Below are 16,085 nucleotides of genomic sequence, written 5' to 3'. Positions count from 1 at the left end.
ATCACGTATATTATAATTATTAATTTAGGCGTGCCAATTAAAACCGTACAATTTTCTCGACAACTTTCAAAGCACCTCAAAACACCATGCTTATTATAACGACACGGCGTTAACAAATCTTAATAACAATACGTAATTGCACGCCCTATTAATACAATATATATTTGACGTTTAAACTTTAAACTATATACGCATACAATACGACTATTTACATGACAATAACAGTCAGTCTGTGGCCTGCTCCTGACTTTGAAGCTGATATTAGTATAGCAAACAACGCACCGTGTAGGTAATTATAATATTGTGTACATTTATCGAAACGAACGTCATGGGCGCGACCGTGGAACCTGTTTTTCTATCGAACGGGGTGAGGGGAGTTTATAATATAATATTATTATAATATAGAGGGTTGTGAGGTTTCGTCAGACCTAAGTGCGAAATCGGTTCGAAACGATAGCTTAGTCGGAACGGTTGTATTTAGTGTTTACCTGAGGAGAGTATTCGCTGCGTAAAGTTTACACCACCCCGGGGCTCAGTTTGTTCTGCACATGCATTTAACGTCAACTGGATGTGTTAAGGGGGGGGGGGGGGAGGCGTAATCCGATATTCTCCAAATCGCGAGCTGTCGAGACGGCGGCGCGCGAGAGGAGGTGAATAAGGGTTAATGTTATTGTTATTGAAGTCGGGCTGGTAATCCTAATTGCCCGAACGTATGGTGTGATACATGATGGTGTGGTGAGACGCCCACTGTAATGGAATGTGAATGGAGGCAATAAGAACGACACTATCGCGTTGAAAAAAATAAATTGGTTTAATTGCGTAAATGCGCGCGCCAGTAAAGCTGCAATGTCCCAAATTAGTCGGAATTTGTCGAAAACTACAACGTAACGATTAGAACAGACTCTTTGAAATATATATATATATATATATATATTTCTCAGTTTTCTGCCACCGACCAGGGGGATCCGATTGACAGGCGTCTATTCTACAATGTGCCTCTCTCTGACGTGTGTCACCGGACGCGACCTAACAGTCGGTTTCAGGAGTTCAGGACGGTTACAATTATTTTTATCCGATCGATGTATATAACCACTCCTATACCGTGCAGCATGAACATGTTTATAACATACTCGTGTCGTTCTACCAAAACAATCGATTCTGTGACAATACAGTTACATCGAAACGGATTATGTCGGTAACTCAGCAGCATCCTTCTCTGCTCCGTATAATAATGTAGGACGAGTAATTTTGTTGAGACGAAAATGTTCGGTGGTACTGTTTAAATATCAATTATCTTTATTTAAACGACTACATCAAAATATATAATAATATGAGTATTATAATATATTTAAGACGGGTTGTATATTTCCAGACAAGAAACGCCAACCACCGTTGGCGCCAGTCGTTCAGTGTTCGACTATAACTTTTAGACTAGATAATATTATGTGTACTCGCCAAAATCGTTTCAAACATACAAAATACAAATACTATACAGCCGATAAAAACAGAAATACAAACACACAAATATTGGAGTGGTGGAGTTTATTTTTGTACGTAGTCATAACATTTTGAATTATATTGGTATTAGCTTAGTAAATACGACATAATATCAGCAAACGTTTGCTAAATATTTATAACTCACGCCGCTGGTTATCATCAAATATTGCATTCCATTATATAGTGAAAAAATTATTTACTGTTTTATAAGGACGCGTAACAGACAATGGATCATACGATGATTATAATTTAAAACGGTCAGATTATATTATATTATATTATATATTCTATTATTATCATCTGTATATAAATATTATGGTTAAATATTGTTAGTCCTTACTCCTTTTAAACGATGGTCTATGGAAAATAGAATAAACCCTTATTTCACTTCGAGTTTCGACTCAAATAAAAATCGAAAACTAAAAACTTTTATGCAATCAAAATAATATTATTTTTTAATTGTGTTTCGTTACAAACAAATAGTTTAAAATTATAAGATTTAGAGCACAGGTTTTTTTTTTTTAGTTTTAGCCTAACTTATTTTTATAGTTTTAATGGTTCACACGAAGAGTGTAAAAACGTTATTTATGTATATACAATTTAATTTAATTTAACTACTTTTTTTCATTAATATATTATTAGATTTATTTCTTTCTTTATTTAGTGTTAGTTTTTTTTTTTATTAAATTGTGTTAACAACTGTTTGGATGGTAAGCTTTAAAAATTTATTTATTTATTTGCAATTTAATATTCTACTACCCTCACATAGTAATTTTTAACGATACACAATTCAGTGCGTATAACTTATACTATGCTCATCGTCACCTTTATTAACTACATTGCACACAATAAACTTTAATTGAATATCGTGTAATATGATACAAAAAAGTGTGCTTACCCCCAAAAAAATACTAAAACGTTTAATTAAAAAAAAAATAATATTTACCACGTTTTAATTTAGCTGATTATAACTTAAGTCTTAAGGTAACTAGTACATTTTAATTCCAATAATCTAGAACAAGAAATTTAAAACGCTCAATAGCTCACCACAAAAACTAAAAAAGTATGGAGGATGCTGAACTAGTATGTATTGTCTTACAAAATTAAATCTAAAAGTGAATTGTCCTTCGATCAAATTTAAAGATAAGATTATTATCTAAGACAGGGATCAGTAACTAATATTTTTGAAGTGCCGCTTTAGAAATTCAAAAAGTTTTTGGGGACCACCAAATTGTAATATACATGTTTGTCTAAAGAAAAAAATGTGCAAAATAAAAAAAAGGTACCGTTCTGCTGTCCATTAGGTGTCATATGAGTCACTGTAATGGATGTGTTAAATTTTAATATTCAATGATGTTATAAAGTTTTTGAATATGAAAAACAATTTTGGTTGAAGACTCTCACTCAGCCTATATTACTTATCCAGTATATTATATGATATTATTGCTATTAAAGTAATTTATTTTACTATCCTTAGTAAAACAGTATAGACTCAATTAATTTTTGCTGAAAACATTGCATTTGAAAAATATGTCATTGTGTGTGTAAAATATAATAATATAGCACATTAAAAGTTTTTAAGTAGATATCCACAAATATTATTTTTAAATTACAAAAAAATAACTAAAAACGTTATCCTCCAATTAAATATCTAAATTCGTCTAAATTTGAACTTAAAATATTTTCAAAAATTGTGTTTATATAATTTTTAGATTTATTAGTTAACAGTATAAATACTTTTAGGAAACCTATAGCATTAAATTTTCAGTTTTTTGACGGAGTGAAATTTTTTTTATATGCAATTAAAAAAAAAAACCAAGAGAATCGAAAATTTCTTATTACTTTAAAAGAGTAGAAATTTAAAATGTAATCATATACAGAAAATGTTAATGTATACATTTGATGAAAATGTCAAGTACCTATCTACGGTTATTCGTATTTGAATTTTGTCAATAAGACAATATATTTATTTTGTAAAAATTCCCGTTTTTCCTTTATTTTTTTTTTGTTTTTAAAAACTAGTGGAAATTATCAATTTTGACCACTTAAAACCACCAATTAGATTCGCTTTCCTGCCAGAAAAGATATTGAAGTTGAAAATCTAAGATTGAATTAGGCTACTATCATGCACAAAGACACAAAAAAACAGATCACTGAAAAATCAATACATTCATCATGCTGTGTAGAATCCAAAAATAAAATAAAATAAAAATGAATGAAAACTCCATTTAATTCAACATAAAAAAAAAATAACTTAGGAAATACATTTCTTGGCTGCGGACCAGATAAGGTTCGTCCACGGCCCGTCATTTATAGTGACCCTGATCTCGGGTATTTCATTGGTTTTTAATGATATTTAAAATGCTATAATTTTAAAATGCATTTATAGTGCTTAAAATTGCAATATCATTAAAAACCAATGAAATACCCTAAATAATATTATTTTCACCTTTAAATTTGGTAGTAGATTAATTCACTCTTGTATTAAAGCTAACAACATAAAATTGGTTCTTATGTACGCAAATTTGCTAAGTAGTACGCGTTTTGTAAGGGGGATAAGACACAATATTTATTATGCGAGTTTGGCGTCTTCTTAAATAATATATTCTCTAGAGGTATATTATTACATTATACATTTAAATATATTTATACACATTTACGGAAATTTTGATATTTTGTATTCATCAGTCATCAGTCGACAGTCATCACTGTTTTAATAAAATAACTAAGGTTTCTTATGTATCTATAAGTACGAAGTACCAAATAATATGATAGTATAGTTTGTTAAAAAAATATTACAAAAGTTCTGGTTCCATGTTTTTAAATTAACTTATAAATAATATATATATTTTGTACATGACTCGCTAGCGAAATTCGAGCTGTGAAATTTATTAAAATCCAATCACAATCATATAATATTGTGTACCTACACAACCTATACCTACCTAGGTAGATACTATAATTTTTACACTATTAGTCAGCCGAAAATACTTCCGTTCTTACCAATGATATAATAATATTATATTATATTCTTAGTAGTTTCGTACTGTAAAAAAAGTATAATATATATTTAAAGAAATTAGTTGAAATTTGAAGTAATTAATACACAATATTATTTTCGCTTGCGTGCGGCACAGATGAAACTAAATGTGTATAATCTAACACAGTACCACTTGGTAATAACAAGCAATTATTTTAAAGGAATTAGGTACATATATCAAACAGTAATATGTTGAAGTGATTGTGCATTCACGAGTAATTAAATTACTAAGGTAAATGTTGCAAATATTTTTTTAAAGGTGTAGCGTAATTAAAAAAAATACTTTTAAATTTTATAAACACTTTGTTTTACCGATTCGAGTAAAAAAATATAATTTATTAATACATGTTGGTAAATAAATAGATACCTGCTATGTGTACGAAATGAAAGCAAGTGGTAAAATTAATATTCTGAAAACCACCTAAATTGCATTATCGCTATAATAATTATTTTATTGTGCTAATATTTTTAGCCGTATACGTTCAACTTTTGCTCGCTACAAAAATACGACCCTTTAAGTGTAAAAAAACATTGATGGAATTAAATTTATTTCGAGTATAAAATATTTATACCACGAGAACTGAATTCATTACAAGTATAATGGATATCAAATTTAAAATATGTACGTATGACATATGTATTTTATCTCCATACTTATGTAGTAGTTTTATCTGCAAATAAATGTGTTGAAATGTATATTACTGCATATCTGTAATATAAACTGTAAATATAATAAATTGATTTCCAATACTAAAATATTAAACAATTTTTTTTTTTGGTATTTTTATGTAGAAGTTTATGTACGTTTCCCGTAGTACAGACTCAACGTAAAACTTAACAAAACTAATAATTTATTTATTGCTGAACAACAATTTAAAAAAAATATAAACATAGATTGTAATTTATATTTATATAAAATATCAATAACATTATACATATTATTATGCTATTTTTTGAAATAAATCTTTTAAAATCATTGTTTTTGTCGAGTCATTGTGATGATATACTAACACATTTTGATATTTTTTATTTATTTATATAAAGTATATTTTATTTTTTCTATGAACTCAATGTGTTTTCAATGACTTTTCCGATAAACAACAATGTTGTTAGTTTTTCAAGTAAAGGTGTCTGTAAGGTGTCATGACATAACCATGTAATATCAGTCAAATGTATATTTAATTATTTTCAGTATATAAGTACAATCCAAACAGATGATTGTTGTTAGCAGAAATAAGAAAACTTTTTCATCCCTTTCTATGGACTTCAATACACGAAAAGTTTTTGCTTTACAACAACAGTGACAATACTATTTTTATAAGAAATAAGTATAATCTTTTCCATCGTACAATAATAAACAACTTTAAATAAAAAGCAAGAAGCATTATTTTTTTGAACGCATATTTTATGCCTTTATATGGTTTTTAATAGTTTTCATGTTCTACCTATGCCACTATCTAACATTAGATTCATAAAATAAATTTAGGAATTAAAAAAATTTTGATATCATATATTACCAACCATCATAACTCATTAACTTTACTTTAATGTCAATTTATGACCTTTTCGATAGTGATATCTTAAACACCTTATGTATATGTTTCGTATCCATCATAATCCTTAAGTACACAATGTTTAGTCTGGATAAACATGGTTTACTGTATGTATGACACATGTTAAAATACTTTTAATAATTTATAGGAAATTACATTTTATTAATGCAAATGATAACAATTTAAAATTGAATATTCACATTTTATTTATAATGTATAATTATTATTATCGACGTATTTAATGGAGATATATGTAAACGATTTTAAAATCAATTCAATTTAGTTTCAAAAATTTTTTTTTAAATAATATATAACCACATATTGAAGTTCAATAACATATTATTACATTCAACATACTAACATACTTTTAATTTGATAAAAGTACATTTTTTCGTTTGTAACATAATAATCAATAATTTGTACCTACCTATTTAATTAAACTGATACAATAATATTAGTATATTAACAACCAATTTAGTTTTGAAAAATTTAAATTAATAATTTGTTTTAGTAATACAACGAAACATAAAAGACACAACAAATGAATTTAATTAGAATTCAAAACAATTGAATTTATATTAAAATTTTTGGAAAAAAATATGCAATATTAGTAAACACTGAATTTAGGTTATAGCTGTCTTTTATTTGTAGATCTATAATAAAACGATTAAATACCAACCAATATATTTTAAAAAACTGCATATTTACATTAACATTCATCCTTTCTAGTCTGGTTTTATCTAATACTCAAAATTATATTACCTAATAACGAAATAACTTATAATGTTTAAATAGGTACCAAATAAGTATCTAATAACCATATTATATGTATATCATGTCAAAACAGTCGAATATTGAAGTTTTATTTATAGTTTGCAACAAGTTTGCAAAATAAAGTCACTCGGATATGCATTTAAACTAATATTTAGTAGGTACTTTGTTTGTATATTCAACTCGATATGGTTTCCATACGAATAATCAATAACATTTTATTTAATTACATACTATATTTTTTGCGAAGTTTTCGGTTTTCTTTTACCTTTTCACCAATAAAAAAACTTATTGACGTATCAATAATTAATTGACACACTTTCAATTTAAGCCATAGTGAAATGTGAAACTAAATTTTAAAAAATACAGCCTACTATATCCGAAAAACCGACTAAATAATATTAAATTCGTGTATTTTTTTCGAAAGTTTGTCATTTAAAATATTCACGTAGTATAGTGGTAACCACCTACGTAACGTTTCATAACAGGTAAATTTCATTTTAACAGGATCCTATGCTATAATCCAGAATATAGAAGTACATTTAAATTACATAAATAATCTATTTATAAAACAGAAATCTTATACCTTAAATGTAATTTAAGGTTAAAGGAATTTTGATTTGGTACGTGTTATATTTTTTATGTGCAAACATTTTCTAAACTTAGTGGTAAATTTTACAAGCAAAACAGTTTTATTTAATGTTTTTATTACACATACCACTGGAAAAAAAAGAACAACTCAAAAATAGCTCAAGAATAAGATAATAATCTTAAAAATAAAAATTACCTACCGATAGTAATCTTTAAATAATATTTATTATTATTTTAAACTAAAATTTAATATAGGATAACCAATAATAATACAAATATCTAAATTGTTTTCATCTAACCGATGTATTTTCAACTATCGTATTATAATCATCAATCGAACACAGTCCAAAAACCATATGATTTGTTTGATCCATCACATCAACATTTAGAATTATATTTCTATTTGTATAGCAACACTTTAATTTTTGCAGTTTGCAGTGCACTATATACGTCTATACATTAGAATTGTTACAAATATTTATTTTCCAAGTGAACGACGTGCGAATATATCATGTCAAATTAGTTTCATCCTAGGATGTCACGTTACTTCAACAAAACTACGAGAGATTTGTCAAAAAATATCGACAGATATTGTGTATAAAATTCAAAAAACAAAGTGCTTAACATTATAGAAGAAAATGTATTAAAAGAGGCCAATGTATACTTTAGTTAACTAAAATAAAAACAAATACGTCTTATCACGTTAGTTCGTTTAAAAACCCGTTAAAAGTTTGTATTGGTACCTACTCAAAACTCGTTGTTACCTCTCTATCATTAAATTTTCATCACTAATATAATTTAAAGTCTTAGCGAAACGATCAATGCTGGTACGATCAATTGTACTGGTACAACATTGATATTCTTTTAGATTCCGAGCGAAGTGTTTATATATGTACTTTTTAAAGTAGAAAAAATGCTATGATTTTAAATTTCAATATATATATCCTTAAATTTCAAAAAATAAAATTCCAAGTATTTTTTTACTAATTTGGAAAAACAAAAAAAAAATTAAGGGAAACGAATGTTTTTGAGCTATTTATAGACATATCATATTTTTCTTCTTTTAATATCGATAAAAAAAGTCAAAACGCTTGAAAATTTAATATAAGGTTCCTCATAGGTTGTTATTAAAGCTATATAAAAATATTAAAGATATGTAGGAATGATATTTTTAGGGTTCGTCATGTCCGTCTGTCTGTCCATCCGGGTGTCACAGCCACTTTTCTCCGAAACTATAAAACTATAAGAACTATATACTGTTGAAACTTGGTAAGTAGATGTATTCTGTGAACCGCATTATGATTTTCAAACAAAAATAAAAAATTTTGGGGGTTCCCCGCACTTAGAACTGAAACTCAAAATGTTTTTTCATCCAACCCATACGTGTGGGGTATCTATAGATAGGTCTTCAAAAATGATATTGAGGTTTTTAATATAATTTTTTTTAAACTGAATAGTTTGCGCGAGAGACACTTCCAAAGTGGTAAAATGTGTGTGTGTGTCCCGTAACTTCTAAAATAAGAGGATGATAAAACTAAAAAAAAATATATGATGTACATTACCATGCAAACTTCCACCGAAAATTGGTTTGAACGAGATATAGTAAGTAGTTTTTTTTTAATAAATAAATAAGTAAATTATAATTATAATTCACTTGGGGCGTGACTTGATCGGAACCGGGTGCGGAGGGTACGGGGGGGGCAGATTCCCGACTGCGCTTTTCCGAGCGGGTAATATTATTATAATATTAGATAAGACTTCTACTGGATCTGGTGGTGGGGTCAAAGTTCGTGCCAGCCGAACGAAACGACTTATTATTTATGTTACTTGTTGCTACGGAGCCCTTCATGTTCGAGTCCGACTCGCACTAGGCCACTTTTTTTTATTAGCATTCGAAGTTAAAATTTTAACAAAATTCGTAAAAATCACAAAAATTTGCAAATAATTGTGTAGTTAAAAATTTATAAAATTTTCAATTTTTATAGAAAAAAATTTAAAACTTTATATTATTATAATAGTAGTAGTTCATAATAAAATCAAAATATCTAAAAAATATTATACCATATTATATTTTTTTTATAGACATTTTAAGTTCAAATTCAAAGTATTTCAAACGAGTACAAATGATTTTAGTCATTTTTCATTTATTTATTCATTATTTATTTAGACGGTGGTAGACCATTTAAATTATAAATTAGTTTTTAGTATTCAATTTGTGCAAGATTATGACAGATAGTTTAAGAAAGTAAACCATTTAAATACGCATTGAAGATATAAACAGTAACACAATTTTGTTGTAATTAAAAAATATTATTCACGGATACTTGAAACTTTTGCGTATATAATATACTACTTATAGTAATGTAGACTGACTAACCGTCTTAGCTCTAAATCTTTTTTCGTATCATTATTCATTAAATTAAAATTTAACACATAAATGGCAGTGTTAAGAGTATACTCAATAGCAAGGTACACAGTATACCAACAACTGTACAGTAGAGTGATTACCTGCTTTCCCCCTTTTTTAAAATATTTTTTATTAATAAATTTCCATGCAATGAATATACATTTCATGTACCTACGTATTTTAATTATTTTTGTTAGAATAAAATATGAATTTGTTTTTATCTATGAAAAACATTAACCGATCGTATAATATGAAAACAATATAGTCTATAAATTTAAAAGTAATATTTAAAAAAAACGTTTAAGAAAAACACTCACTTGGTGGGTCATCCATGACGGATTCGCACATTTTTCTTCGTTCAGCAATAACTTGATGCAGAATATGATTGTCCTGAATATTAGACAATCCATATTGATAATCAGCCATCGTCAACTGCAAACAAAATTAATTTATATTTTCTTTTAAATTATGTAAAGCGTTGTTTTTAATTTCATTTAATTCACTATATTCAATAATTTAATTGACAAATTACTACAAATGATACACGCATCATATGTTATAATATATAGTATGTATTACCATAAGCTATAAAGGTCAATAAATGGATTAAGTATAAATAAGTTATGTATAATACAACTAATAACTACCTAGTATGTAAAACTCCTATTTGATTTTTATTTTAAAAAAGAAAAGTAAAAATGTTGATACATATTATGTCAATTAATAGATACAAACGTTTATAAAATAATAATAACCAATTATAATACAGTAAGAATGAAATTTTAATTAAACAAAACCTGTGTAGCCTTCAACTAACCAAACTGATAATATTGGATTATACAATATAAAATATTTATCTATAGATTAGGCTATAGTATACTTGTTTTGATTTTAACTTTAAATTTAGGTACCTGTAATAATATTGCCATGTTTAATACGTTTATAAAAAATCACATAAAATTTAAATTTCAAAAATCGTATATATGGATCACAGAATAAGATGACACTTTTACCTATATTTATTACTGAATCTAATAATTAAATATTAATACATTATTTAACAATTTATTCATATAAGATAATTTTAAAAGAAAATTAAGAGGTTTTTACAATTTAAATTGACCGTTATGAACGACTTATACTTAGTTATTATATGAAATAATTATTAATTGTATGTTTATGCTATATAACTTATAATTAAAACAGATATGAAATAATTATACCTGTGTACACAATCTATTATTTAAAAGAATAACTGCTAATAAAATTTCTGTATAATATATTTTATTATTTCCACGAATAGCATTTCATGAATTCCTTAGTATTATTTTAGTTATATTGAAATACATAAACTGTGAAAAAGGAATTCAAGAATTTTTGTCTTTGATCAAATATTCATTAAAATTAAAACAAACAATCCCGGTTTAGTTCCTGTCTTTTTAAGACATAACAGAATAATGGTTTTCAAACAAGAAGACGCACAACGAAAATATTAATGTCCTATAACTAAATGTACTATTGCACCTAGGTACTCGTATTAATTTACGAAAACATTGACTACGTACGGGACACCACAAAAATAATCGTGTGCATTTCAAAATTAAAGTATGTCCAATGGTAAGTAAATGTCGGACATAAATAGATAATATTAATAAATTATAACATGCATCATATAGATCAGTCGATGATTTCAAGCTTTGATATTTCAACAATAATAATTTACAATATACATATTACTTTATGATGAGAACAACTACGTTTAAATAATTTTCAAACACCATTAAAATAACAATATGATAGGTAGCCCTTTCGGGCCATGTTGACAGAAAAATATAGCTTTGGCTTAAGTCGGATAACTGTCACGACTCACGATGCACGCCTAATAGCGTCCATCAGTGTCTATTCGGCCATTTTCCACCTCGTCCATTATACGGTCATGTGTAAAGCTATATCGTGATAGTCCATTAGGTTTTACCTTTCTATTTTCCGTCCGATTCAGCTATATTGTTCGCGGCGGATTGTTATTCCTTTTTATTATTACGTTCTTCTGCGATTTGTTTTTTCTCTGTGCCCTAAATTTCTACGGATCCGTTATGTATGCCCGTTTGCGATAATATACGTTCATGTGTTCACCTAGCCATTGTTCAGCCGGTAATCTGCTGAAACCACATATTATATTATCCCCTATATTATATTCCATTATCTGATATAACTGAGGCGAACAATATTGAATCTCAAGTGTTCCTCGTGTATATTGTAAGCCTGCCAAATTATTCATCGTTACCGTCCATACTGAAATTAAAATTATACACAATTACTGGTGTTTGTTTTCTAAAGTGATCCTTCAACCCTAAGAGAAAAATTTAAAAAGTAAAACACACACACGTATATATATTATATATATAACATTTAAATCCCCGTCGAATAACCAGGAAACACTTTATAATATAACCAACAAGTCTTGAAAAAAGAAGGAAAATGTTTTTTTATTCATTATTAATGATATAGGTATTATGTATTATCATTTTACAATTTAAACTATTGCTAGTTGTCTATGCGTACCTTTTGAATGCCTCAAGTACATGAATATTAATTTATGAGTAAAACAATAATATTTAAAACGATAAGTTCTTGAAAATAAATGTCCTTTATGGCTTTAGTTGACACTATTATTTAATAAGGTAGTTTTAAATTAAAAACATCCCATAGGTGTCATACTAAAATAATCAAACAGTTATCTACGAATTACAAAATCTAGTATTTAGTTTAACAAGTTGAGTGAATAAATTACATCTATGATTTATAGTTAATACAATATTCTCCATACATTATTTTTAAATTAACCACTGTTACAAAATAAATATATATAAGTATAGGTACATCATATATACCTACTTGGCATGAACATTTTAAATGGCGATTCCGCAGTTGCGTTTTCTATGAAAAAAAGAATGGAAAAATAAATACTTAACTTAATATTTAAGAGGAATATGAAAGGCAATAATAATGGTCAACAATGTAGTTTTTTTGTTGCAACAACAAGATACATCGTTGGTACGAATAAAGCAAAATTATATTTGCGAAACCTAATTAAAAGCTAAGACTTAAAGATTGTTATCAAATGATTTATAAAACATTTATTTTACTCAACAAATAATCAAATATTGAAATGTTACAATAAAAAATATAAAAATTAAATTTTTCAATGATTTAATTTTAAAATGTTCACTTTGTTTGTTTACAATCCTAAAAATTATTTTGTGGAAAATATCAAATACAAGTAAATGATAAAGACAATTTTAAAATTAATATACTTTAAGTATAGTAAAATCAAAATCAAATTAACCAATATTACTTTTGATATGGATATTTAGTATAATAGTATTGAGTTATTTATTCCAATACTTTTTTTATGTGGTACTACACGACTACTAACTTGTTTTATTGCTTAGGTACTTATATAAAAACTAAAATTCGACTATGGGATAATCGCAGTAGCGGATATATCCTAGTTCTGAAGGGGGGAGCCAATTTCAAATCCACAGAGGTAATGACGTTCAACCCCTCCCATTATTTTATATTGTAATGATGTATAGTGTTGGTGAAAATCCCCCCTCCCAATATCTGCTGCTAGATAATCGACTAGAATGTACAACACAATCATGATCAGATACGTATTTTATCAACAACTATAACTAAATAGATACCTATCTACCTATATTTGAAAAACTCAAACTATCAGACAAACATTAACTAACTATTTACGACCTACCTACTCTATATGTGTTTAATTATTATTTAAGCTAATATTTGTATTGGCTTCTTTTATTTCATTAATTTAAAAACCATTTCAAATTCTTAATGTTATTTTTAAATTTAAATCACTATTATGAGTAATATTTTATCAGATGAATACTTATCATTTTTATTCCAATTTATTCAAGTTACATATAAATTAATTTTCTTTTTCCCAAAGTTATTCGTTGAGAACAATAAATTCCCTGTCAGTCATACACTACCACGAAAGTTCGTTTTTTACTAACTTTATGTTTATTATTTAATGTGATATCGATTTAATTTAATATATTTATACACAACATCATGATTAAATTACCTACATTTTACGATGGTTCTTGTATTTCAAACATTTTTTTTCCCACCCATTAAAGTAGTTGCAATATTATATTTATATACAAAAACTGTTTACTGTTTAGTAATATTGAACTTAGATAAGTAAACAAGTTTTAATACATACCTTCCTCAAAGTTCTCATACATCACAAAACGCGTTTTTCGTTGAATTTTAACTTTATTTTTTTATGTATATACCTACCTACGCAATATTTTTACATAAATAAAAAACTGGACGTCCACTACACGTTATAAGTTAGATTATACTCTTATTTCCATATAACTATTTGATGCAAGTAAAAGTTTTTATTTTTATTATTCATAAGGTAAATTTTTCAATATTATACGAAAATTATGTACTTTTATCCATTATATATTTATATACTGTTAATAATTCAGAAAACGGAAAACTTATCGTACAAAGTATTCCATTGATATAGGTACCTACTCTTATTATAGTTTTTCATCATTGTGTAACAACTTTTGCATTATAATTGTTGACCTTAATTTGTCTCATTCGATATTATTATAGTATTTTATTAACTTCACAGCACGTTCCTCGATACCATTAATAACTTTTAAACTATTCATTATTTTTTGACCGTTATTTTATAATCAAAATTAACCTTTCACGAATACGGGGGTATTTTTCAAGACAACTACTATGATAGTATTATTGATATTATATACCGTGCAGAGAAACTTCGCTTTGTTAGACAAAAATGTTCGATCATATTCTTCCTTATACACACGGTACTGCCAAAACAATTATGTAATAATACAATATTATCAGTGTTATGATAAATTAACAATACAGTTTGAAATTTATAAATTATAATACCTATCTAAAAATTAAATAATAAAGTAAATCAAAACAACTATCATAATAAATACATCGTATTATTCATGACATTGTAACCCCATTGTGTTCACTTGGACACAAACTTTCAATGTATATCGTATCTCATCATGATTTAATAACAAATCGCCCTACTTTATTATTAAACTCATTGCATACTAAAGTATTTGCTAAAATCAATATTAAACTAAATTATTTATTTGAAAATCGATGAAAAACTATACGTAAATTACTGTAAATGTTAACTTAACAGTTAACAATGATTTTTAAATTCATACCTTTGATGTCCAAATATTACATGTTACTAATATGATATTACCTACTCTAGAATATTTACTCACAGTTATGAGATTATGAGACAATAACGCTTTCAACAGCAAATTATATTTATCAGTTTATTCCGTCAACAACCGTTTGTTGACAACCACCGATTTTTCGCCATCGAGTCATCAAAAGTAGTTTTCATATAAAATGACCCGTGAGCGATGTTTAATGAGATTTTTCTATAGAAATATCATAAATCCGAGAATAAGATGGGTCGGTGAATTTATTAATGATATGAACCGATTTGTCAAAGCTGACATAAGAAAACTTCTTCACCAGCATTAAAGACATTATGAACGAATAATTATTACTTTAAGGTCATCCAGTGATAAATTACTAGTATAGCATTGAAAAAACTGTTTTATCATCTATCTCTCTGCTTGAAATATAACGATATTTTACAACATGTGTACTAGTTTGTCTTATAATCAGTGTACGGCTCATGCCAACAGTGGTTTATTTACTTTTGCAACATTAACGACCAAACCAAATACAAAAGCTGGACATTCCAAATTGTTATTTGTATCAGGCGATAGTTACAATAAATTCAACCAATTTTATATGAAAACAGATAAAAGTGAACCATAAATCAATCATTTCTTAATCTGATTTTACGAAACAATCACAACCACCGCTGGTCTATCTATAAGTATATAAAAAATAATAATATAATTAAAGTCACATTGGAGGTAATACGAATCATAATGATCCATAGGTTTTCAATCTTAAAAAAAGGTGGGTAAGTGGATGTCGCTCTGCTGTACAGTAGGTTACAAGTGGATCACTGTATAATGGATAGTATTAAATTTGAATTCAATGATATAATATCACTGTATAAGAAAAACGATTCTGAGCGCAGACGGTTTGTCAGTCTAGGTATTAGACATACCTTTTATAGGTAGGTATACTTATC

The 16,085-nt window shown here is 27.0% G+C and overlaps 1 protein-coding gene across 1 annotated transcript in view; it reads right to left on the bottom strand.

The window, feature by feature from the left end:
• LOC100160028 (calcitonin gene-related peptide type 1 receptor) overlaps positions 1 to 16,085 on the bottom strand; it is a 69,139-nt gene that overhangs the window by 38,886 nt on the left and 14,168 nt on the right. The window contains exon 3 of the mRNA XM_008186614.3: positions 10,177 to 10,291. Within this exon, the coding sequence (XP_008184836.1) occupies positions 10,177 to 10,285 (109 nt within the window). The 5' untranslated portion in view covers positions 10,286 to 10,291. The remainder of the gene's footprint in view (positions 1 to 10,176; positions 10,292 to 16,085) is intronic.

This window comes from Acyrthosiphon pisum, chromosome A2 (genome assembly GCF_005508785.2).
Source record: "Acyrthosiphon pisum isolate AL4f chromosome A2, pea_aphid_22Mar2018_4r6ur, whole genome shotgun sequence".
Taxonomy (NCBI): domain Eukaryota; kingdom Metazoa; phylum Arthropoda; class Insecta; order Hemiptera; family Aphididae; genus Acyrthosiphon; species Acyrthosiphon pisum.
The sequence above is the reverse complement of the archived record's forward strand: the minus strand, read 5'-3'. Positions and strand labels throughout refer to the sequence as shown.